This window comes from Bos indicus x Bos taurus, chromosome 1, assembly GCF_003369695.1.
Source record: "Bos indicus x Bos taurus breed Angus x Brahman F1 hybrid chromosome 1, Bos_hybrid_MaternalHap_v2.0, whole genome shotgun sequence".
NCBI lineage: Eukaryota > Metazoa > Chordata > Mammalia > Artiodactyla > Bovidae > Bos > Bos indicus x Bos taurus.
The window spans coordinates 65357056-65383643 of NC_040076.1; the positions used below are offsets into that span (position 1 = coordinate 65357056).

General features: G+C 36.4%; 1 protein-coding gene across 1 annotated transcript in view; it reads left to right on the top strand.

Annotated features, from left to right (window-relative positions):
* The first annotated feature begins 13604 nt into the window (after positions 1 to 13604).
* STXBP5L (syntaxin binding protein 5 like) overlaps positions 13605 to 26588 on the top strand; it is a 306548-nt gene continuing 293564 nt past the window's right edge. The window contains 2 exon segments of the mRNA XM_027531120.1: positions 13605 to 13785; positions 14819 to 15015. Of these exon segments, the coding sequence (XP_027386921.1) occupies positions 14827 to 15015 (189 nt within the window). The 5' untranslated portion in view covers positions 13605 to 13785; positions 14819 to 14826.

Below are 26588 nucleotides of genomic sequence, written 5' to 3' on the forward strand. Positions count from 1 at the left end.
ATAATGGTCTAGTCTTTCAATGTAATCACAGGGCTCTGCTCAGCAAAAATGAGACCTGGAGCTCACTGTGGCTCAGATCACGAACTCCTTATTACCAAGTTCAGACTGAAATTGAAGAAAGTAGGGAAAACCACTAGACCATTCAGGTATGACCTAAGTCAAATCCCTTATGATTATACAGTGGAAATGACAAATAGATTCAAGGGATATCTGATAGACAGAGAGCCTGAAGAACTATGGACAGAGGTTTGTGACATAGTACAAGAGGCAGTGATCAAGACCATCCCCAAGAAAAAGAAATGCAAAAAGGCAAAATGGTTGTCTGAGAAGGCCTTACAAATAGCTGTGAAAAGAAGCGAAACTAAAGGCAAAGGAGAAAAGGAAAGATATACCCATCTGAATGCAGAGTTCCAAAGAATAGCAAGGAGAGATAAGAAAGCCTTCCCCAGTGATCAACGCAAAGAAATAGAGGAAAACAATAGAATGGGAAAGACTAGAGATCTCTTCAAGAAAATTAGAGATGCCAAGGGAACATTTCATGCAAACATGGGCACAATAAAGGACAGAAATGGTATGGACCTAACAGAAGCAGAAGATATTAAGATATTAAGAAGATGTGGCAAGAAGAACTATACAAAAAAGATCTTCATGACCCAGATAATCATGATAGTGTGATCATTCACCTAGAGCTAGACATCTTGGAATGTGAAGCCAAGTGGGCCTTAGGAAGTACCACTATGAACAAAGTTAATGGAGGTGATGGAATTCTAGTTGAACTCTTTCAAATCCTAAAAGATGATGCTGTTGAAGTGCTGCACTCAATATGCCAGCAAATTTGGAAAACTCAGCAGTGGCCACAGGACTGGAAAAGGTCAGTGTTCATTCTAATCCCAAAGAAAGGCAATGCCAAAAATGTACAAACCCCACACAATTGCACTCATAAACTCACACACTAGCAAAGTAATGCCCCAAATTCTCCAAGCCAAGCTTCAACAGTACATGAACCATAAATTTCCAGATGTTCAAGTTGGATTTAGAAACGGCAGAGAAACCAGAGATCAAATTGCCAGCATCCATTGGATCATCGCAAAAGCATGAGAGTTCCAGAAAAACATCTGCTTTACTGACTACACCAAATCTTTTGACTATGTGGAACACAGCAAACTGTGGAAAATTCTTCAAGAGATGGGAATACCAGACCACCTGACCTGCCTCCTGAGAAATCTGTATGCAGGTCAGGAAGCAACAGTTAGAACTGGACATGGAACAACAAACTGGTTCCAAATCGGGAAAGGAGTATGTCAAGGCTGTATATTGTCACCCTGCTTATTTAACTTCTATGCAGAGCACATCATGAGCAATGCTGGGCTGGATGAAGCACAAGCTGGAATCAAGATGGCCAGGAGAAATATCAATAACCTCAGATATGCAGATGACACCACCCTTATGGCAGAAAGTGAAGAAGAAACTAAAGAGCCTCTTGATGAAGGTGAAAGAGGAGAGTGAAAAAGTTGGCTTAAAACTCAACATTCAGAAAATTAAGATCATTGCATCCAGTCCCATCACTTCATGGGAAATATATGGGGAAATAATGGAAAGAGTGAGAGACTCTATTATTTTGGGCTCCAAAATCACTGCAGATGGTGACTGCAGCCATGAAATTAAAAGATGCTTGCTCCTTGGAAGAAAAGTTATAACCAACCTAGACAGCATATTAAAAAGCAGAGACATTACTTTGCCAAAAAAGGTCCATCTAGTTAAAGCTATGGTTTTTCCAGTAGTCATGTATGGATGTGAGAGTTGGACTATAAAGAAAGCTGAATGCCAAAGAATTGATGCTTTTGGACTGTGGTGTTGGAGAAGACTCTTGAGAGTCCCTTGGACTGCAGGGAGATCCAACCAGTCAACCTAAAGGAAATCAGTCCTGAATATTCATTGGAAGGACTGATGCTGAAGTTGAAACCCCAATACTTTGGCCATTTGTTGCAAAGAACTGACTTGTTTGAAAAGATCGTGATACTGGGAAAAGATTGAAGGCAGGAGGAGAAGGAGACAACAGAGGATGAGACGGTTGGATGGCATCACCGACTCGATGGGCATGAGTCTGAGTAAGCTCCAAGAGTTGGTGATGGACAGGGAGGCCTGGCGTGCTGCTGTCCATGGGGTCGCAAAGAGTTGGACACGACTGAGTGACTGAAATGAACTGAACTGAACAGGGCTCTGCTTATACCATTCACATTATTCTCAAAATTTTGTTTATAAGTAATTGTTTGCATGTCTGTCACCTTCCATACTCAATTATTTTAAGTCATTTAAGGCAATATTACTCTCTTTTATTATTCTTTTGTCCTCCATAATATCTAGCATTCTGCATAGTGTAAAATAGGCATGCAATACATACTTGTTAAATAAGCACATCTGAACACCTCCCATGTACCAGACACCCCGATAATGCCAAGGATATAACCATGAACAAAATAGGCAATTGATGCTTGTAAGCCATTTTATAGATTATAAATCTGACTGATGTCTATTCTTGGTATTTTTCCTCTTTTCTCATCCTATACTATCAAAGGCTAAGGCCTTCTATATATAGGCCTGCTATGCATAAGGGAATTTAGGCTCCTTTCTCATTCTTTGCTTTGCTTCTCACATCCTTCAGAACATATGCTTTTGTAGCTACTACCCTTGATCCCTTTAGCCTTCTTCCTTTCTTGGACTGTGCAAATCTCTGTAATAGTTGATGAATTATAAATATGGTAACCACATTTTAAGATTTATAAATCAGGGCACATATTCTTACAAAAGGTTTATTTTTTCTTATTTGTAAACAACTTTAGATCAAAAGTGTTCAGTTCAGTTCAGTTGCTCAGTCATGTCCGACTCTTTGTGACCCCATAAATCACAGCATGCCAGGCCTCCCTGTCCATCACCAACTCCCGGAGTTTACTCAAACTCATGTCCATCAAGTCGGTGATGCCATCCAGCCATCTCATCCTCTGTCGACCCCTTCTGTTCCTGCTTCCAATCCCTCCCAGCATCAGGGTCTTTTCCAATGAGTCAACTCTTTGCATGAGGTGGCCAAAGTATTGGATTTTCAGCGGAGTAAAACTTTAAATCACACTTGATTATACATATAATGTATAACTTTCATTTAAAAAGTATATAATTACATGAAGAGACATTTAAAAATTCAGCCAAGACATATATTAGTTAATTCAATATTTGCATTGTCATTTTCATCATCTGCTGTCGAAATGATGACACATTATTCCCCACATTCTTGTTTAAAGAATTCGGTTTGCTTAATAATTGCTTATTCTTTCCAGTTTTTTTCCAGCATTTCTTGGCAAGTCTCTGAGTACTTCATGTGGATTATGGGGAAAAATTTTATAATAGCCAATGATTGCTAATGGTTATTCCAATTTCCAGAAGTTGTTAATGATAAAACACTGCTGCTGCTAAATCACTTTAGTTGTGTCCGACTCTGTGCGACCCCATAGACGGCAGCCCACCAGGCTCCCCCGTCCCTGGGATTCTCCAGGCAAGAATACTGGAGTGGGTTGCCATTTCCTTCTCCAGTGTATGAAAGTGAAAAGTGAAAGTGAAGTCATTCAGTCGTGTCTGACTCTTAGCGACCCCATGGACTGCAGCCTACCATGCTCCTCCGTCCATGGGATTTCCCAGGCAAGAGTACTGGAGTGGAGTGCCATTGCCTTCTCTGGATAAAACACTAAACAACAGCAAAGAGTAAGCAAGTTAACAGTAACAGCAACAACTTTTCTCCATCCAGAGCTTGGACAAAGAGAGAATGAGTTTATACATTTTTTTTTTTTCTTTCTGTTTGGAGGAATGCTTCCTTGTTGAAAACCTTTAAAGATATTCAACCATCTTTGATCTATAGATCCATTTTCCTTTGCTGTATTTCACTAGCAAGTTCTAATTAAGGTGTGACTATAGGACACAGTGTTCATTAACAACATAAAATGACTAAGTTAAATGTCTGTTTTCAATATTTACCATCTGGGCCCCCCCAGCCAAATTCAGTCAAGCTTATAGTTTCTACAAAGATTTCCTTTCCAAAGGATTAGTTAATTATTAACCTATAAATACCCATCTGCCTGCTTCCCAAGGTCCAAATCACAACGAACAGCATTTTACTAGTTTTCATGTTAAGATCTTTTCCTTTAGCAGTAAAATTAAATTTTTGCCTACAGTTCTTTTATGATTACCAATATTCACACGAAACTTCTGGTGCTGAAAAAAAAAAAAAAAAAACTAACATGTATAGAATGTTTCCTATTGTACCAGGCAGTGTGCTGAGTACTGTGTATTCTGTCACTCAGTCTTTACAACCATCCTGTGAGGTTGGTACTTTTATCTTCCTTTTCTAGATAAGAAAACTGAAACATAGTTAAATAACTTGTCCTAAGTCATCTGCTGAATAAGTAGCAGACTTAGATCTGTCTGCAATCAGAGTTCCTGCTCTTAAAAATATATTATTGTGTATCTTCCTCTTCCCCAGGTTTTGCCATTCAAATTAAAAAATGGCATCATGAAAAACAGTGGTATTTGTTGAGTAACTGGAAGGTTTTTGAAGTGACTTTAATGGTTTGTGAGAAGTAAAGCATAAACTGTTTTAAATAGAAACTGTGCCAGCATGACTTTGCTTTACCCTAAACAAAAGTTCCCAAAGGGAGTTATGAGAGTAGGAGAAGGACGAGAGACTTCTTGTCTGCCCAACTGCAGACTCTAAGACAAGAGAAAACCGTTTAAGTGGGTCCTTTCTGGCCCTGCAGGATAAGCTTTCCCTTTCAATCAGTTCCTTGGCTAGCTTGGGCTGACAAAACATTTCTGTTCTCTTAACCTTTGCCAAGCAGAGGAACTTTACAAGTATTTTCTGAGTAACATCCAAAGTGATTTATGGCTTCTTTTGCTCTACTCAGTTAGAAAAACAAATTTTATTTCCTTCCTTCCCGTTATTCCTACTCTCTATTGTCTTCAGCCATAATCCTTTATTTAATGCAAATATTACTTTGTTTTGCATAGTTTTTCAAGTGTGTCTATGTTGGTTTAATGTGTTTTAATTACAGAGACCAAATTTCTTGGATTTTCTGGCTTATTATCCAATAAGCAAGGTCCAAGTATTATAAGTCAAGGTGAACCACAAAGACATGTTTAGCACAAGGAACTCTGCTCAATGTGGCAGCCCGGGTGGGAGGGGAGTTTGGGGGAGAATGGATACACATATATGTATAACTGAGTCTCTTTGCTGTTCATCTGAAACTATCACAACATTGTTTGTTAATTGGATATACCCCGATTCAAAATAAAAAGCTAAGAAAAAAAAAGTTTCAGGAAACAAGAGAGGCCAGTTATAAAAGAACTGTTTCCACTTATCTCCATAGTCCAAACTCAGCAAAGACTCAACAAATTATAGTTTTTATCATCTACATTAGGGTCAGAGCATCTATGGTCTATGGTCTGAATCTTTTTCTCCTATTCAATTTGTATAACAAATTCCAAGGGTACACATCTCTAGTTAATCTACAGTGGCAAAAATCCAACCTATTTTTGAGTCTTAAATATTCTTTAAAAATTTGGTAGTTTTCCTATTAAATTACAATTCTGTAGGTCCGTCTATTGTTTTTTCCTTTAAGCTCTCCCTGTGCTTATTTTCTTATTTCCCCCTCAAATAACAATAGCATAGTACAAAGTTATAATTTTAATTTGCTGATATAATTGAATGGAGATTTGTGTTATTATTTCTTAAATTTCAAAATCAAACATGTGAAGTACAGTCTTTTCCAATCTTACAGTTCTATGAAAACTTTTATATTTTCTTCCTCCAAACTGAAATTATAAGCATTACTAAAATTATATGTTTCACTTTGTCAGGTTTTTTCTGCTCTGTTTAGTTGATTATGCTTATCAATTCTTATCATTTTAAAAACTCTCTCTGAATTTTTTCAACATCTAAACAGATAAAAGTTAATATAGTTAATATATATAAAATATATATTTTATATATATATATATATATAAAATATATATTTTATATATATATATATATAAAATATATTAAAAAGTTAATATATCACTTTACAAAAAGGCATATTGTAATACAAGTTCTCCACAGGGACCTAAGCTTGTAATGAGGGAATAAACTGGTACAACCTTATAAAAATAAAATGTAGAACTTAGTATATTATTTTGACATTCCTGTTGGAGGAATTAATATCAAGCAAAATTTTAATATACAAAGCATACTTATGAAAAAAACCTCGAACTTTGCCATTATTATTTATAGTAGTATAAAATTATAAATAAGATACATAAGAATGTAGAAATGATTAATTACAGTATAAATATTCATATGACTAAATACATATTGCCATTCAATATAGTTATTTAATGAAATGCAGAATGCAAAATGTCTGTTTCACAACAAGATGTTTAATTTAAAAAAACTAAAAATCAAAATGGTACATACTGGACATTTCCAATTTGTTTAAAAACATCCTGAAAAGGACTAGAAATAACTGTCTAGATTTTCTAAAGTTTCTATAATAAGCACACCTTACTTTTATAATCAGATATATATACTGCTGCTAAGTCGCTTCAGTCGTGTCCAACTCTGTGCGACCCCATAGACAGCAGCCCACCAGGCTCCGCTGTCCCTGGGATTCTCCAGGCAAGAACACTGGAGTGGGTTGCCATTTCCTTCTCCAATGTATGAAAGTGAAAAATGAAAGTGAAGTAGCTCAGTCACGTCTGATTCCTAGCAACCCCATAGACTGCAGCCCACCAGGCTCCTCTGTCCATGGGATTTTCCAGGCAAGAGTACTGGAGTGGGTTGCCATTGCCTTCTCCAGATATACATACACATGTATATAAATACAAATATTAATAAAAAATGTGCTCTCCAGGTACTTTAATGTGTAGACACTTTTTAGGATTCCTGTGTTGCATCTGTAGGTTGCAGCTCAACTCTGTTGGCCAGTACCTACACGGATATCCTTTTAATCGCCTTTTCACTGAGGACTTTTAGTATTTAGGAAGAGAATGCAGTGAACCCTGACTAAATAAATCATATAAAGACAGAATTCTGGATTGGAAAGAACCTTAAAGATCATCTAGTCCAAATCTTCTTCCTCTCCTTCAATTTTAGCAACAGTAAATCCACAGATGCAGGTGACTTTTATATTAATAATAATGGGAAAATAAATTCAACTTTAAAGTAAGTTTCTATAAACTATTTCACTAAAGCAAAAGAATAAGGAAAATAACAATATATTTTTATAGTGGTTTGCATTTTACCATCACTTTTACATATATAATCCCATTTATTCCTTATAATAACCTATATGTAAATAAAGGAAAAACTGCAGGTTGGAGGCTGAAAGGATTTGTTAGTGCCTTGGTTAGAAAACTATCCTGTCTGGGAATTCCCTGGTGATCCAGTGGTTAGGACTCCTCTTCCACTTCAAGGGGCAGGGGTTCAAATATTTCACAAGCTACATCATGCAGCAAAGAAAAGAGAAAAGGGAAGGAAAAAAAAAAGAAAACTTAGTCCTGTCTCAAGACCAAATCCCTTTCTCTTACCACATCCCAAAGCGATGGATGGATATGTGAAAATTTATTTTTAAAGATGCGCAGAGAGTTGATTTTAATTACATTTAATGGCAAATATTTGCATTTTGCCATAGAAGGCACAAGTTCTGTTTGTAATTCATTGTCATTGATTGTGTGCTGAGCCATACTTTGTTTTGGTCTATCCTAATGACCCCTGTCTGTTTATCTAAAACCCACAAGAGCTATGACATTATTTAATTAACCCTGTGGTTTCTCCCTTTGTGGGCTTGCAGTAGGCCAAATAAAGGATTTTAATACTTACAGCTGTTTCCTGCCATATGACAGAAAGCTGACAATTATCAATCAGTACCCCTCCTGAAGGACGTATAATAATGTCAGAAAAAAAGTCAGACAAAGATTTAGGAAGGAAAGATAATTCCTAATCCTTTTGAAAGTCCTGCCAGAAAGGCTATAGGTGGAAGCTGTTTTTCAACTGTGTTCTCTTAATGAAATTCAAACTTCTAGACTGGCAAATACTAAAGGACGGTGTTTTGACTTGATTGAGGAGTCAAAAAAGAGTGATAAGTTAGTTTGCTCAGTTCAAAAGCCAGTATCTAAAGTAAGCAGATTGGAAACGGTCCCACTTGCTAATGTAAATAATTGCCACCTGGCCTTATGGCATGTCTTCATCAACACCCACCCTCTATCCAAATTCCTCTTCCAGCTGTTATGATATTTCTAAGACTTCAACCTCTCTGAATAATGTCTAAATAGTTAGCCAATAGCTGATTTTCTTCTATTGGTGGAAATACTTCTATTTTTTTTGGTGGAAATACTCCCCTGGGACTCAGTACATTTCAAATTATACTGAGATTTCTTGTGATAAGATCTCCTATTAGCTTGTGGTCCCAAATACTCTCTGCTACTAGTTTTAATTCCCCTCAACTCTCCAATGTCTTTTTAGGTCTAGTATTCAAATCCCTAAGCATATGTTTTTCCTTCCTTCTATTCTGTTTTATCCTAATATTTATATTCTATAATAATTTTCTGATATTAAATATCTATATTGTGGGATTTCTTTTTCTAAAGAAAGCTAACAGCATGAGGAAAGAGCTTTGAGATATGATTTATTGGAGTCCAAATTTCTGTTTCACAACCTACTAAATATATGGATATTGGACATACTACTTAACCCTTCTTTGCTTCCATTTTCTCATTGTTGATAGAGTTATCAACAGCTACTATACATGACTGTTGTGAGAATTAAATAAAAAAACTAAAGGTAAAATTGTTTACACAGTCCCAGGTTGTAGCAGATGCTTTCTTCAAAGAACCTTGAATTTGACTGTCATATTATTATGGGCTGAACTGTGACCCTCCTACCTGCAAAGTCTTATGTTGAAGCTCTTACACCCAATATCTCAGAATGTGACTGTATTTGGAGATAGGGCCTTTAGGAGGTTAAGTTATCATGAGATCATTAGGGTGGTCCTTAATCCAATCTGACTGCTGTCCTTATAGAAGACAATTTAGACACACAGACACCAGGGGTGCACATCACAGAGGAAAGGCAATGTGAGGATACAGTAAGAAGTAAGTAAGATACAAGCCGAGGACAGAGACCTTGGAGAAACTAACCAGAAGAAAGCAACTCTGCTGATACTTCGATCTTGGACTTCTAGCTTCTAGAACTGTGAGATACTTAGTGTCTGTTGTTTAAGCTGCCCAGTCTGTTATATTTTGTTGTGGCAGCCCTATTAAACTAATATAAATATATTCACTATTTCAGAGAATTGATTCCCACCTGTTCCTATTTAATCCTCTAATTAGTAATAGGGCAATGATTAAGAGTATAATCTAAGAAGTTAGCCTTGAAATTGAAGACTGGGTTATCTACAAAAAAAATTATCTACATTAGTGAATTTAGGTGAATTTCTCAAATTGTTTTAAGTCTCAAATTTTCTTCACCTGTAAAATGGGGATAATACCTATCTCATAGAGTTAAATTAAGGATGAAGTTTAAAGAGATGTTTAAAAATTTCATAGTATATTATCTGGCATACAGGCACTAAGTAAGTGGTAGAATTTATTATCTTTATGTATGATGGGCCATTTACATGTGTTCTGTCAATTTGGCTTAGTTTCTCCAAGTCTAGTCAGTTTAGTAAATCTTCTGTGTGTGAAGTGCCACACACATACATACTTTGTATTAATACAGTTATTTGATTGTTTTGGGGGTAGCATCTGTTACCTTTATTGTTCGCTTGAAGTCAAGAACACAAACCGATAAAGTGAGTTGTAGTATAGTTTAAACATAAATGCTAAAAATCCTTCTAATGTATTAGATTTGTTTAAATGATTTAATAACTTTGTTCCAAGGACCAAGCTTAGGCTGTTTTTCTTTCTTCATCTTTTTCATTCTAGGAAGACATCATGGCTTATCAGAAACTTCTCTCCATGAGGAATTCTAATTTGCAGTAGGAAGAACAAAGTTCTACAATTTTAGTATCAAATTCAATTCTAAAGTTCTCTATATTACTTATAAGGTGTATTTCATAGTCTGGTTTCATTCCTTTTACCAAATGGTTTACAGAATAACATCTTATATCTCTTTAATTAATTAAGAATGGAATTTGCATTCATAGATATTTCACTATGTTTCTCTTACCTAATAAGATTTTTAGGCTATAAATCTTATGCTCTTTCCTCACATACATAATGCACTCTATTTCTTGCTCATTTCTATCTTTGCTCACAGTTTGTAAACTGGCATCATAATATTCTTTGTCCCCAGTCTCTCTCTCTCATTCTGAGACTGCAATTATGTGAAGATTTTACTTGCTGTCATTTATTCAAAGTAATATTTACTGGGTACTTACTGTGGTAACCCAAGGATGAAAGAACAGATAAAACCCAAGAGGGTCTTGGAATGAAGGAATGGAAAAACCAGACGTCTTTCCCATACCCAACGTTGTAACTATTAATGAATTTCAGGTCCTCCTGACCAATATAACCTGTCTTCCCTCCTACCCCACAGGGAGAAGGTATTTGCCTTACTCTTCCCCCCACCGAGTATACATGCTTCATCCAACCAGCAAATGACCCGCAAGACCCCTATCTCACTCCTTGTATCCTGGTTATAAAAGTGGACTAAGGGCCCCTGTTCAACATCAGTTCTTCCTTGAGCTGGCCCGCTGTTCTAACAGCGTCTCCCACTCTAATAAACTTTATTTCCCTCTCATTCTGTCTCATGTCTGGAAATTCTTTTCTAACCCACGGCTGTACCACGACACTTACTATGTATGACACTATGCTATCTATCTTCCATGGAGGAAAAAGAATATTAAAATAGCCTCAAAGAGTCCACAATGTCAACATTCTAATCATATCTTTTTAGGCTTCTAATTGTTTGAAAACATTTATATATTTTGATGATTTTTCTTCCACTTAACAATTCCTATTTCTTGTCCTATCTGAAGAGATATCTACTCTGTCACTTCTTTGTAACTTAAGAAGGCCAGTGAATTCCTTCTAGGTCTTCAAGCAAAGTCTTTGCCAATCCGTTTTGTGTGCTTTTTCATTCTCAGTTCTCCCATAATTTTTAGAATAAAGCTACTGCTTAGTTTGCTAAGATAGTATAGTGTCAGTGATTAGTGGTTTTAGGGGTTTGGGGGGGGTTTGCTGCTTCTGCTGCTGCTAAGTCGCTTCAGTTGTGTCTGACTCTGTGCGACCCCATTGACGGCAGCCCACTAGACTTCTCTGTCCCTGGGATTCTCCAGGCAAGAACACTGGAGTGGGTTGCCATTTCCTTCTCCAATGCGTGAAAGTGAAAAGTCAAAGTGAAGTCGCTCAGTCATGCCCGACTCTTAGCGACCCCATGGACTGCAGCCTACCAGGCTCCTCCATCCATGGGATTGTCCAGGCAAGAGTACTGGAGTGGGGTGCCATTGCCTTCTGGGGGTGGGGTTTAGGGGGTTGCAAATAATAACTCTCATTTTGCTGATTCAGGATAATATCTTCTTTCTTCATTCTCATCAAAAGACCAAATGATCACTTGCTATAGGTTTGGTTCCTTTATTTAAAAATTAAAGGAGTTACCAATAGACCCTCTGAAGAAGGAAAGGAGGGCATCTAAATCCATTATTTTAGACAACAGTGCCTACTTCTCAAAAAGTTAAAGCAATTCACTTCTCCCCTTTCTAAAAGAAAGCAAGACATAAAAAAGAGGAAAGAAAACTCTTCAGTCTCAATAGGCACCCGTACTTAGAAGTGAAGTGGGCCAAGAAGAAGAGAAGAAAGAGAGTAAGGACTGATATATATTGTTAGGAAGCACTATAGTATTTGGAACCCTACTAAAAACTAGTTTACATCAGACATGGCATTTGTTCTACCCTTGTTTTTACCCCTCCAAATGGTTCTGGATATAGTTGGGTACCATCTCATAGATCTTTTACTAGTAACTATTAATAACCCTATTATTCAAAGTCCTTTAAGCACCTTTTATATGTAAAACATTATGTCAGGTGCTGAATAAGGTAGAAATATACAGTACCATGTTTGACTACAATAGTGTTACTTTCTAGCTGTGGCAATAACAGACTACCAGGCAGTATTGGGGGTTCTTTGGGAGGTCTCCAAAGGAGTAAAATAGTACTGAAGAAAATAAAAAAGAACATGAGCATTGACCTGAGGATTCCAAAAACTGGGCTGTATTCCATCTCTGCCATTTCCTTGCTATGTGACATCAGACAACTCATTTCTCTTTCAGGTCTACCTTTTCATCCCTCACTCCTTCCATCCCCTTCCTCTGAAGGGGAAAAGAAAAGAAAATAATAAAAGGGAAAAGAAAAGAAGAGGTTATCCTAGAAGATCTCTAAAATGTAAGAATATATGAGATGATTACTAAGGAACTCTGTTGCACTGGGCTTCCCTTGTGGCTCAGCTGGTAAAGAATCCCCCTACAATGTGGGAGACCTGGCTTTGATACGTGGGTTGTTTAAGATCCCCTGGAGAAGGGAAAGGCTACCCACTCTAGTATTCTGACCTGGAGAATTCCATGGACTGTAGAGACTTTGACTTTCTGTTGCATTGCCCAGATTATAGACGACAGCTGGCTACGGTCCCCTGCGAGGCCCTTATTTTCAGAGATGAAGAAATCGAGGTCCCAAATTCCCCCAATTCAGTAGCAAGTTAGGGCTCAGAACCACATCTTCCCTTTCTGATGCTGGTTTAAAAAACAAAAACAAAACCAAAACCCTGCACCGAATAGTGCATCTTTCAAAATGATTACTGTGACTCATAGAAAAAGCTTAAAATGTATTCTTGACATGGTTTACTAAGTGAGAAAAATGTTTCAAATTTTTTTTCGTATATATGAAAATGGGGGGAAAAGCAAGTGTATATATTGGAACAACGTGAACGATTCTTTCCTTGGGATCTGGTATGCTATTAATATAAATTCTGTAACTATAGCAATTAAATTCCATTTGGCAGATGTGACCTGTTAAGCAATTATACAAGTTGCATAGCAGTGAGGGGAGACAAGCAGATGCACCCGGAGAGCAGGAAGAGGCTCAGAAGTGATAAACTGCAAAACAGTTGCCCAGTTCGCAGAATTGTCCAGAGTCAGATGTAGGATAAGCTCTCCTCAAGTTCGCACGCTTCCTGGTATTCTATTGATTCATACCTGCGTCCTTCAACAGGTAGCGCCAATTACAGCCCCCAAAGCACGGCCTCCTTGCATACTGGCCAATACCGCTGTCAATCAAATACTTCACCGGCCTCTCTAAAATTTCCCCTCCCCCTTTCATTGGCTCTTCCTTCGACCTATCCACAAATTTCTTCCGCGCCTCTCGACCGCGGAACTTGGACCTTTGGAGCCCAGGATTGGAGCCGAAGCTGCTTCCGCCCGTTGACGTAGCGGAGCTCTCCTCCCTTTTCTCGGGCCCCTTGCGGCCCGGGAAGGAGGAGCCGGGCAAGAGAGAAGGGGGTGGCTCGGGGGCGGGGCTTGCCTCCCACGGCGGGAGGGCGGAGCTTGCAGTGGAGTCTGCCTGCCTGCCTGCCCCGTTAGGACCTCGGAGAGCGCCAGAAGCCGCTACCAGAGGGACTGGAGAAGCGGCCGGAGCCGGGCCGGTCGGACGCCTGAGAGGCATCCTCCCTCCGAATCCTCAGCTTTCCAGGCTGTCAGTCGGCTAGCGGCGGCTGAGGAAGGTGCCTAAGTCGGGAGTCAGATAGTCATCCCCTTGGGACGCCGACGCCGCCGTCCAGCCGCGGCTCCCTCGCACCTGTGTGTGTGTCTGTGCGCGTGAGCGCCCGGGCGCGTAGGTCTGCGTGAGGGTGTTTGTGTGTTCGCGCGCCCGCGGGCTAGAGCCCGGCGCCTAGGCGCTCGGCCTGGGGAGGGACAGCGGGAGCGGCGGCTTTTCTTGCCCCGCCGGCTAAGACAGGACTCGGGCGCAACCGTCGTCGCCTCTGCCTTACGACCCCCAAGAGCCGCTGCCGTGCTGCTGGAGAGCGGACGCGCGGGTTGGCGCGGCTCCGGCTGCAGGCAGAGCGGGGCGAGGAGGGGTGGAGGGGGAAGAGGGGAGGGGGAAGCGGAGACAGAAGCGGAGGTAGTCGGCGCAGCAGCTCTCTCCTCCCGTCGGCTGTTGCTGTGGATCACCTGCAGGTGTTTGGGGGTACGGGCTGTTCTGAGTGGGAAATAGAAAAAGCACCCCCACGCCTCTTTTCCTGTTGAGAAAAAGGGAGCGTTGAAGATGTTGGGGGAGACCCCCGAAGGTGGTTGCAGAATATATACTAGCTCCCTTCCACCACCATTTTTTTGAAAATAAAAATACTCTGAGCTCAACCTTCAGGAGGAAAGCCCGCCTTTAAGAAAGAGAGTCTTGGTTTGTGGGACTCTGGTTTGATTGTATAATAATGATGATATAATGCTAATGACGATGATGACACTGCCTTTTATTTTTACCTCGGTGCTGATAAAGCGTAGCTACAGCTGGGAATAAAGCCCTTGAAAATTTGATGTGCGAGGAGGAAATAACTGGTGTTCTTGCAGTTTGTGTTTTATATTTTTGAAGGATATGCTTTTTATAATTAAAATTTGATAGATTGAATCCCCCCCTCCTTTTTAAAAAAACTCATGTAAAAATGGGGATTGGCTAGTGCCGTGACTGATGAAAAGCTAAACACTTTTCCCCATGTATAATTCCATGTAGTAAGTCCCCCTTTCCTTTGAATTTCTCCACAGTTTTTAAAATGAAGAAGTTTAATTTCCGAAAAGTTTTGGATGGCTTAACGGCCTCATCCCCTGGCAGTGGCAGCAGCAGTGGCAGTAACAGTGGTGGCGGGGCTGGAAGTGGCTCCACACATCCGGCAGGGACTGCAGGGATTCTCAGAGAGGAGATTCAGGAAACCTTGACTTCAGACTATTTCCAGATTTGTAAGGTAAGTTTTGAATTGGCTTAAAGCTTATTCTTTATTTTACTGCTGTGAGGAACGAATTAAAACACACCCTCTAAGGGCTGGAAATTCTTCAGATGCTGGTATCAGAGAGTCTGGTGCAGAGAATTTTGTGGGTAAGTCAGTTTGTATTAAGATATTCCAGGCATCAACTTATAAAGCAGTTATAGTTTAAGGGAAGTATTAATAAGCAAACATTACCAGTAGAATATGCAAGATAATATTAAGATTCAGTTTTGGAATACTTTTAAATTTAATATTTATGTATAAATAGTTAATTCAATGTTGTCACTCAGAAAAACTAATTTTACTGTTCAGTATAAAAGGATTAAAGCTATTAAGATATTGCTAGAATTGAAAAGATAAGAGCTAGATGAATACATCCACTAAAAGATCTGAAGGCAGTGTTTAAAATTCTGAATAAAAACATACCTAGATTCTTAAATTCTTAATAAACAAATACTGTGGGCTTAATACTTATAGGAACTCAAAAATAGACTGTGTTATTGTTTAGTGAGGAAACGTTTTAAGTAATTATACTTTAATATTGAGCTAATAAGCAAAAGAGTTTCTGATGGGGAGAGTGGAGAATTTACAAAACAAGCATGGTGTTCATATATAGAAGTAATTGTTTTATTTTCTGACATAAAGGGATTTATAATTTTTATTGTTTTTTTAGGAGGTAGCTTAGAAATGTGCTTTTGACTTTTTATGTTCAATAAAAAAGTTACCAAGTCAATTGTATGCATGAGAATAAATAGTAAATTTTTGAAATCATAGAAATTAAGTATTACTTTTTTGAGTAATTCAACACAAATTTTTTTGAAATTATTAAAATTGTTTTTGTAGTAAACAAATTATGTGTAGTAAACAAATCATGTGTAATGGGTAAGTTTCAATTTTTGTCTTAGTCTGTGTTGCCAGTAGGGTCATTATAAAAACAAGTCTTTAATTATTAAAATATTATAAACTAGTTTACATAAAAGTGAATTTATTTAGAATTGGGTTAAACAGATTTAGTCCTAACCTGCTCTGTGAAATTTGTATACAGTACAGTTTTGTATACAAAGTTGTGTAGAATTTTATCCTTACTTTGAAATAATAGATATTTTGTCAAATAAGGGAGGAGCTTAATGAGACAAATATGTGAAAGGGCCCTAAAGGCCAGATTTAAACTGCTAGGCAGGGGAATTATGCCCAGATTCTCTAATCTTTGATGTATTACTATTACCATTCCAAGATTCTGAAAACAATTGCCTAAGTGTCTCAGTTCATGAATGTGATAGTAATGCAGGAGAGTTTTAGTAGAGTTAAAATTGATATAGAAAAGATAAACTTCTGAAACAGAATGGCATTGGACTCTTGAGGTTATAAAGCTGGTAGATAAGGTTTTAGGGGAAAGCAAGAGAGGAAAATGGGATAGATAATCACTTACTTATTTATGTAGGCAAGAGATAGTCATTCAAAGTGGCAAAAGTTAAATATGTATTATTTAAAAAAAACATATGGCATGGTAGGAAGAACACCGACCTAGGAATCAGAGAATTTGTATTTTATTTAAAGCTCTGTCACTTGTCAGCCATATAATCTTTGGTAAGACATTTATCTCCTTGTGACTTGAATTTCTCATCTGTAGTATGGTAATAGGGCTTCTGTAAGTATTTCTGTTCTTCTTACCCAAGAGGATTTTTGGGAAGATCAAACAAGATGGTTAGGTGAAGGCAATGTATAAGTTGGAAGAGGCAATGAAACACACATTTATATTATTGTTAAAGTTTTAAAATCACCTTGTTCTTGATAGAATGACTATAACCAGTGGGCTATAAGTAATAATATTCAAAGAAATTATAAGGATAGATAGCTATGTGTGCTGAACACTAATAGTATTGAAATTTCACCAAGTGGGTAAAGTACTGTGACATACTTAGATAGGAATATAGTTAATTTTAAAAAGTGGTTGCATGATTTTAGGTTTTCTGGACTGTAACAAAATATGTAAAGATGGATTAAAGATATCCCAAAATTAAGACTGTTGCTAAAATGGGGAATTAATTTGAACTCACTGATTAAATGTGCAAAAGATATTCATTTCTGAGTACTAAACAGTTGGTACCTTCTAAGTACTTCTGTCTTTTCAGTATGGCTAAAATTAAAGTATGAATCTGCTCTTTTGAAAACCATCTTTTTTTCCATTATTTGATTGGCCTTCACATCATATTCTATTTTCTTAGTATTTCCATTATTCCCTTTTCATCATCTTCAATACTTGTTTATTCTATTATATTTTCTTGCTTGGTCTCTTGAAGTCAGTTCCTAACTGATCTTCTCACCTCATGTTTTACCCTATTCCAATTCATTTTGTTATAATGGTTATTTCTGAATTATAATGTTATTTATGTAATTTTCCTGCTAAAAATTCTATGTTGTTTCCCTGGAGCAGTGGTGGTCTACAAACAGAAGTCGTTTTTTATATTTGGTTTTGTTATATGATATTATGCATAGGCAGGTAGTAGGACATTTGCTAGCCTTATAAAAATACAGGCTTTATAATCAGTGACACATCTCTAAGAAGTTCAGAAACAAATGGCAGAAGAAATTTTGGTTCAAGGTCAGCAAAAAACAGGTTAATGCATTGGTTTACTGCAATCTGTTTTAAGTTCAGTGTGTATACATTTGAATACCCGGTGTTGTTCAGATATTTGTATGGCCTTTTTGAAATATTGAACTGCCTTTTCTGAATTCCATGAAAACAGTTTGAAACTACGTCTCTGTACACTAAACTTCAGACTATTTAACTTGATATAGTTCCTTTTGGAAGGGGCTTGTGTTTACCTTTCCATCCTTGTTTCATTGATGCCCTAGATATACTGCATTCTCAGAAAGCACCATTATTTTCTCATATCTCAATGCCTTTTCTTAGCTTACTGCTTCTGACTAGAATATCTCTTCCAGCTTTAATATAATTGGAGAATTCCAGTTACCTTTCATTACTTCATAGTTCAAACACCAACTGTGACCACTGCCTTCCTCATTTACCTATCCCAGACAGTTAAGGTTTCTCTTCATGTCTTTCTTTTCCTGTAGCATCTGCCATGATGTGAATTTAGCAGCTTATTGTGTTTTAAAAAGACTTTTGACACTATTATACTATGAACTCTTTGGGAAACAATTATAGTTTATTTTCTTCTCATTGTTAGGGTGCTCACTACCTTTTAGGCCAGTGGTTCTTAACTCTGTCTAAAAGAAAGATTTCTAGGTCTACTCTAGTCCTAGAAAATCAGTTTCTAGGGATGGGGCCTTGGCACTTATATCTTTTAAAAAGTACCCACAGGAGATTCTGATGCACAGTCAATATTGAGAATCAGTATAGTAGGCACTTGATGTACTTTATGAATGAAGTAGCATATCCATGGTTCGTTGATTAATTGAAAGGAGACTGAAGCATAAAGTCATTGATAATGATATATATCTTAAACATTTAAACTGAAAACATTTAAATATGCATCAATTTACAAAGCACCTGATAACCAATCAAGATTTTTCTGTTGCATATTGATTCTCTGATTGAAGTTCTGTGTAGACTTCTTATCCATAAACCATCCCAAATTCATTATGTGCAATTTTTAGTTTTTGTTTGTTTAAAATAGAATAAGGATATTTATGCTTTCAGAGGAAATTTAAGTGTCAGATGATATATATACACACACACACAGACATAGACGTATTTCAGTAAGCAGTTTATACTTGTGTGTATAATCTAGATGAACATATACATATGTGTATATATATGGAAGTATATACAAATTATAGATGAACAAACGTATGTATGTGTATGTATTTTTTCTAGATTCATTTTATGTTCATCCCTACAGTTATATGGCCCATACCTAATTAGTCTGGGAGCAGGAGAGTGTGAGTATTCTAGCTACAGAATTTAGTAGTTTTGAACATTTAATGAACCATTAGTATCAACCTGTGTTTTACAAAGAGAATGGAGAGTTTTTGTTAATTTAGCAAGTTGGTTAAATTACAATTAGTAAAGCTTCATCTGTAAGATAACCCATTTGACCTTCATAACAGTCCTATAAAGACATCAAGGGTAGTATTATATTTTTCTTTTACTGAGAAGATATCTGAGACCAGAGAATTTAGCTCTCCAAAGTTGGTAAGAGACATAGCTAAGTTTAATGCTCTGATTTTTCATCCTTAAATCCCGTACTTTTTCTGCTTCATTTTTCTCACTTATTAGAATAGGCAACATAATTAATTCCTCAGGAAACATAGAGACTTTGAGAAGGTAGAGATTATTCTGTTGTCTCTCCCTTAAAAGTACTTCCCAAATCTGACCATGTCTCTTCTCTTGCTTGGACTACTATTATATTACCTTAAAAGAGTTTCTTTTAAGAGTTTCTTAAAAGAGTTTCCCCTGCTTTCACGGGGGCCTCACCACAGTCTCATAATAGGTAGAAGAGTCCTTTAAAAATTTAAATTATATTATGTCATTCCTGCTCAGAATTTTTCAATGGTTTTTCATTTCTCTTAAAAATAAAATCAGAAGTCCTGTTATGTCTTATAAAGCTCTAAATGATCTGACCCCAGATAGACATCATTTTCAGCTGTTTTCTGTTACTTACTCTGCACCAGCTACATTTGCTTTCTTACTACTTCTCAAAAATGTTCCTGTCTCAGGGCTTTTTGCATTTGCTGTTTCCTTTACATGAACACTTCCCCCCACCCCCAAATAATTACATTACTTGTTGTCTTTATATCATTCAGTTCTTGGTTCAGTTGTTAACTTCTCAGAGAGATCTTCATTGACCACTGCTCATCACCTTTGCTCTCTACCCTTATCCCGATTATGTTTTCTTGATAACACTTACAACTAACTGTTATTAAATTATGTTTACTTGCTTGATTTTTGCTTCACCTATTATAATATAACTCCATGAGGACAGGGCTTTATTTTGTTTGCAACTGTCTCACTAATTCATAGAACAGAGCCTGCCACATAGAAGGCAGTCAAATAATTGTTGAAGGAATGAATGAAAGCTAGGAATCTCATAGAATGATGTATTAAGAGAAAACTAGATGTTTTGAACAATTTTTTTTGGAAAATACTTTTATTAAATACATCTTATATTACATAAACACAAGGAAGCCATTGAGCAGAAGAGTGACACCACTTTAGGAACATGGTACATATTTTTTAGAAAGATATGGAAAAGAAGATTGTAGAAAGATTCAGTTACATTTACTTAAGTTTTTATTTTTGTTTCCAAACGATCTTTTTTAGGGGAACAATTTAGAAGTATTAGATTGACAGTGACAAACACATGGGTGTTCTAGACCTAATTAACAAAATAGACAAAAATAAATATATCACTAGAACCAGATGGCATAATCCCTAAAGTTTGAATAAACTCTTACATTAGCCAACTCACTCTTCATCAACATTTATAAGTTGATTTTATAAATGGTCATGGTGTCAGAGCCAACACACAGATAACTAGTGTAACTTCTTACATGGGAATGGATTGTAATCATGATCTTCATACTAGACGTAATACCAGATCTTCCCAGAGAAACAAGTGTAAGGTCAGAAACATAGTCGTGGACTGTGGAGAGTTGGGCTTTCCAGGACCTTGAAAAGCTGAAAGGAGATTAATTGCCTAGATATCTTTTCTCCAGGTTTTTCATTGTCTCCATATTCTTCTAATTTAATATCATTTTACTTGGGAGGGTCTGTAACTGAAGTTGGCACAGCCCGTAATTCCATATTTCTGCAGTTTTCATTCATTCAAGGAACTATACAAGATTGTCTGAGATGTGGACTTGTCTCATTCTACACTTTTAAATGGGTAGAATAAAAGATAGTACAGTTGACACTGCAGGATCACTTATTATGGGTAAAGCATCTGACAAAGACTTCATGGACAGATGGAGCAAACCAGATGAATTAAGCACTCTTGTTGGGATTGAGATGTTAACAAATTTAAGAGCCAAATATAATTAAAATAAATTAATTTTTAAGAAGTGGAAAACCAAAGCCAAGCTATTTCAGTGGTCTAAACTCTACTTTGCCTATCCTGAGAGCATAAGAGTGCAGGGGCAAGCTCAAGTAAGGGATTATAGATTTGTAGGAAATATGATTACAAATTTTTTAGGTTACCATAGAGAACAATTATGTTTTCTCACAAAAGGTCCTTTGGTGCTAGTATATTGTCAGCAAATTGGGCTGTGGGTCTCATTTAGTATGGCAGGTCTCATGTTCTTAAAAACAGTGGTGTGATGCTTTGTGTGTATCTCAATATAGAACTAATTTAAAATCTTATATACTTTCTGACTTAGGATTATCAGTAGTGATTAAACCAAATTCCTATTTCTTGAAGGTTAGTGATTTCTATAGATCCCTTCTGCCTTCACTTGAATATGTGCCTGTGAAAAATCATAGTTTCATAGTTTACTTGTAATGATAGAATGATTATATTGGTTTCCTACAATATAGTTCTATGAACCATATACATAGTAGTTTAATAGCAATAACTTTGACTATATCCATTAGAAGTTTCAAGTAGAAGCCCTGTTTTAAATGCTTTTTAAATTGAGGTTTTTCCTACTTAATTGTCAAAATAAGTATCTTTTATAAAAGATCTTATTTATAGCAAGGGTCCTTTTTTAATTTTAAAAAGGTAACTTTTCTTGATTATTTTTAATATTTAAAGGGCTAATCTTTTAATGTGTGTTAAACATGAATGTTTTTATTTAAAAATATGTATTAAGTGTATTTTTAAATAAGTGATTAAGTTTTAGAAATAAAGAAAATTGTATTTAAAGGATTTATAGAAGGTAGTTGTAAAGAACAGAATATAAAAGCTCTAAAAAGTGCATAATAAGCCTTCCTGTACAGAGGCTTGATTAAATGGAGCATTCATAGTCACTGAAGGCATATAACAAGAAGGTATTTTGACAATTTTAATTATTCCAAAGATATTTATTATACAGAGTTAAAAATGGTTAGGACATAAATCATTCTCAACCAACTGACTATAATGAGTGAAATAATGTGTTTTGGTTGATGTATCAGAGAAATCACTAATGATACTTTCTAGACTTACATAAAATATTAGGAAGAAGAGTATGATTTTAGTTCTATTGAAGGCCTAGATATACCAATTGTTATAAATGGTATAGAGAATGACTTTGAATATATTATGTAATGATGATACATAATCAATATAATGAATTTTAATTAAAATATATAGTTTTTAATGTATTAATTTTAGTAGCTTCTTATAACTGGATTATGTATGTACAGTAAGTATATATCTTGAATTGGAAATAGCATAAAAGCAACAAATAATGGGGTTTTAAATGTAGATTTAAAGAGTAGCCAGAGAAAATTGTTATGTTTTTTCAGTTTTTCTGCTCTGTTAATCACCTGTACATTTCAGTCACATTAGAAATCTAGTACTTTAACTTAAATGAAGACAATAAATTAGACTATCAAGAAAATTGATTGGATGGCTTAATGTTCAGTCTGATTTGTTCATTGTAAATTGACTAAAGACCTGTCTTTAAGTCTTCAAACTAAAAAAGGTTGAAAATAAGTAGTACAGTAAATTGAGAAGTTAGATTGTGTCTGGGGGAAATAGTTACTGTTTGTAAACATTTAAGTAAATGGAAATGTAAAGCTAGCAAAAGAGAGGTGAGAGAACTTAGCACAATGATATGAGGAAAACTCAAAAGTAGAGACAGATAATCTGAAAACTTTCTTTAGAAAGAATATTAAGAAAGAGAACTTCAAGGGTGTCTTAGCATTGCAGAGAGATCAAGGATGGTGGAAACAGAAGAAATGAAAAACAACAAACAAGTCAGAAGTACCAAGAGACAGCTGAATTAGACCAAGAGAAAGTTGATTAGGGCAAAGATATTTATAGTAAGATGATGGATAGAATTAAGATCACACGATAATAGAAAATAGAATTGATAGAATCAGTAATTTTAAGATTAAGTGTGTAAATTGGTTTTAAATAAGAGAAAAGTGTTGGGAAAGTAGTAGAGATGATCGATTCTGGTAGCATTTTGGTATATTGCAGGGGACGGGTAATGCAGTTGACCCACGGAAGAAATTGAGGCTACCAGAAAGGGGAAAGTAGCGTAGGTAATAGTACCTGCCTTAAAGTACCTGGCCTTTAAGATAATAAGGGTATCTTTCTAACAGAGTTTAGAAATTTGCAAGGGCTTCTTTTCCACAGATGTCACCAGCTGATTATAATTTTGTCAACAATGCTGTTGTCTCCTTTTAGCACCAGACTTAGACCTCCATCATTCATGGTAGAGATATTACTCTTGCAAGATAATTCCCATCTCGCTCTTAAAACTAGGTTAGCAAATGATATAAAAGCTTTGTTGTTTTGTTTTTCAAGACAAAGGTAAGCTTCCCTAAGCTCGAATTTATAGTTCCTAAAAAATAAAAACAAAATAAGACATAAGAGAAAGAAATATACTGAGCAATAAAAAATTATTTAAACCAGAAAAAGATAGTAAGGGGTCTGAGTTGGAAATTTTTTCTTTACTTGAGGCAAATACATATTTCATTTGAATTCTCAGTAAACTCTATGCTTTATCTCCATGTAAAAATCTGTGGGTCTGCTAGAAGATTGTGTTAGTTTCTTATTTTGGCTTCAACAAATTACCAGCAACTAATGGCTTAGAACAGCACAAATTTATTATCTTATAATTCAGGAGGTTAGAAGTTAGAAATAGGCGTAACTGGCCTAACATCCAGTCATTGGTAGGACTGCATTTCTTTCTGGAGCGTCTAGGAGAAAGTGTTTTCTTTTCCAGCTTTTATAGGCTATTCACAGTTCCTTGACTGGTGGCCCCCTTCCAACTTCAAAGCCAGCAGAGGCCAGTTGAATCTTTCTCACATTGCATCCTTTGACTCTTAACTTTTCTGCTTTCCTCTTCTGTGTTTTAAGACACTTGTGATTACATTGGTCCCACAGGATAATCCAGGTTAATTTTCCAATCTTGAGGTCCACTGACTAGCAGCCTTCATATCATCTGCAACCCTTTACTCCTCTTTGCCATATAACCTAACATATTCACAGGTTCTTTCCAGAACCATTACTCTGCCTATCACAAAGATGCTCTTTACTTTCACCTATCTTTTGTTTTTGTTGTTTTATGGAAAACGAAATAACAAGAACAGACAGTATTATAATAAACTTTCAGCTTCAACAATTTTTGTAAATCTTCACTTACCATTTCATTATTTTAATGCAAACCCCACGTATTATACCTTTTTATTGAATATCTAAAAAACTTCAGAGATCAGATAAAGACTCCCCCCTTTAAAAAAATATAAACCCCAACCATTGTCGCATCTAAAAACATGAACAAAATTTCTTTTTATAATCTAATATGCAGTTAATGTTTAAATTTCCTAGGGTGTTCCATAGTATCATAGTACCAGTTGTGTCTGACTCGTTGCTACCCCATGGGCTATACAGTCCATGGAATTCTCCAGGCCAGAGTGGGTAGCTGTTCCCTTCTTCCCAACCCAGGGATCGAACCCAGATCTCCTGCACTGCAGGTGGTTTCCTTACCAGCTGAGCCACAAGGGAAGACCAAGAATACTGGAGTGAGTAGCCTATCCCTTCTCTAGAGGATCGTCCCAATCCAAGAATCAAACCAGGGTCTCCTGTATTGCATTCATTAAACAACTGAGCTATCAGGGAAGCCCTAGATTGTCCCATAGTATCATTTTTTAAAAAAATTTTTTACTTTGCTTTGGAGTATAGCTGATTAACAATGTTTGATAGTTTCAGGTGGACAGCACAGTGACTCAGTCATACACATACAGGTATCCATTCTCTCCCAAACTCTCCTCCCATCCAGGCTGCCACATAACATTAAGCAGAGTCCCTTGTGCTAAAGAGTAGGTCCCTGTTGGTTATCCATTTAAAATATAGCAATATGTACATGTCTTGGGATCCAAACAAGATTCATGTTCCATTTTCATCTGACCTGAACTCATCTTTAGTTTAGTTTGTGTCATGTTACAGTTTGTTTTGAGATCTGCAATCCTGTGCTTTCGTGTGTGTTGTTGAATATAGGCTCTTTGATTCATTTCTGAACTGGATGACTATATGTGAGGAAGTGAGTGGGCTGTGCAGTGTACCACAAGATGAAAAGTAGACTTCAAAAGTTATTTTCTAGAGATGGTCACATCTTTTAAGGAGTTGGAAAAATAATATTTTAAATCCGTCATGTCCAACTCTTTGTGACCCCATGGACTATACAGTCCATGGAATTCTTCTCCAGGCCAGAATACTGGAGTTGGTAACCATTCCCTTCTCCAGGAGATCTTCCTAACCCAGGAATCGAGCCCAGGTCTCATGCATTGCAGGCAGATTCATTATCAGCTGAACCACCAGGGAAGCCCAGTATTTTAAATTAGCCTGAACTATTCATACTTTGTGTTGCTCCTGTTGGGTGTATTTCCCTGAGAATATTAGAAAAGAGGAAAGTATAAAAGATATAGGATATATCAAAGTAATAAGAGTGGAGTAGATTCTTTAGGTTGCACTCAATGGTTTTAACTTTTATCTATGAAATTAGTTACTAGACGGATGGGATCCAGTTACACGTATCTGTTTAAGTGAATATTTAAAAGACAGGTGAAAAAAAGAAAGTATTTACAAGGACTCACTTTGTATACTTAGAATATTAGAGCAAGAAGCTGAAAGTAGATTGATCAGGGGTATTAATGTAGATTTTTACTACATTATAGGATATCAGAGGGCAGTAAGAAGAGAATCAGAATACTGATGAGGAACATACTTTGATATTGATAAATCCATTTATAAATAATTTGTACATTGTTACTGGTTACTTATATAATTTGAAAGTCTCTTGGTAGTTTATTATTGGATCTTTTTTTGCTTTTTTTCCAGTTCTGTCTTAACCAAAGTTCCTTTACTACTTGAGGTAATATTCAGTACCCTTTTTTAAATTCTGATTTTATTGAGATATAATGACATGCAGCAGTGTAAAGTTTAAGGTATACAACATAGTGATTTGATATACATTCATCATTAAGTGATTATCACAAGTTTATGTACATCTATCATCTCATATAGGTTTAAAATTAAAGAAAAAAATTTTTCTTGTGATAACTTATAGGATTTACTCTTAATAACTTTCACATGTAATCAGCAGTGTTAATTATATTTATCATGTGTACATTACATACCTGGTACTTGTTTATTTTGTAACTAGGAGTTTGTACCTTTTGATTTTATCCAGTACCTAACCCCCTACCCCCAGCCACGTGTAGTAACCACAAATCTGATCTCTTTTTCTGTGAGTTTTTTGTTCATTTGTTTTTGAAGTATAATTGAACTACAACACTATATTAGTTCCTGTTATGCAACATAGTGATTCAATATGTCTCTACATTTCAAACTGATCAATATTTAGTACTCTTTTGTTTTGACACAGTATTGGGTACTAGACTTGGCATCAGGTGAATTCATTTACTTATTATATAC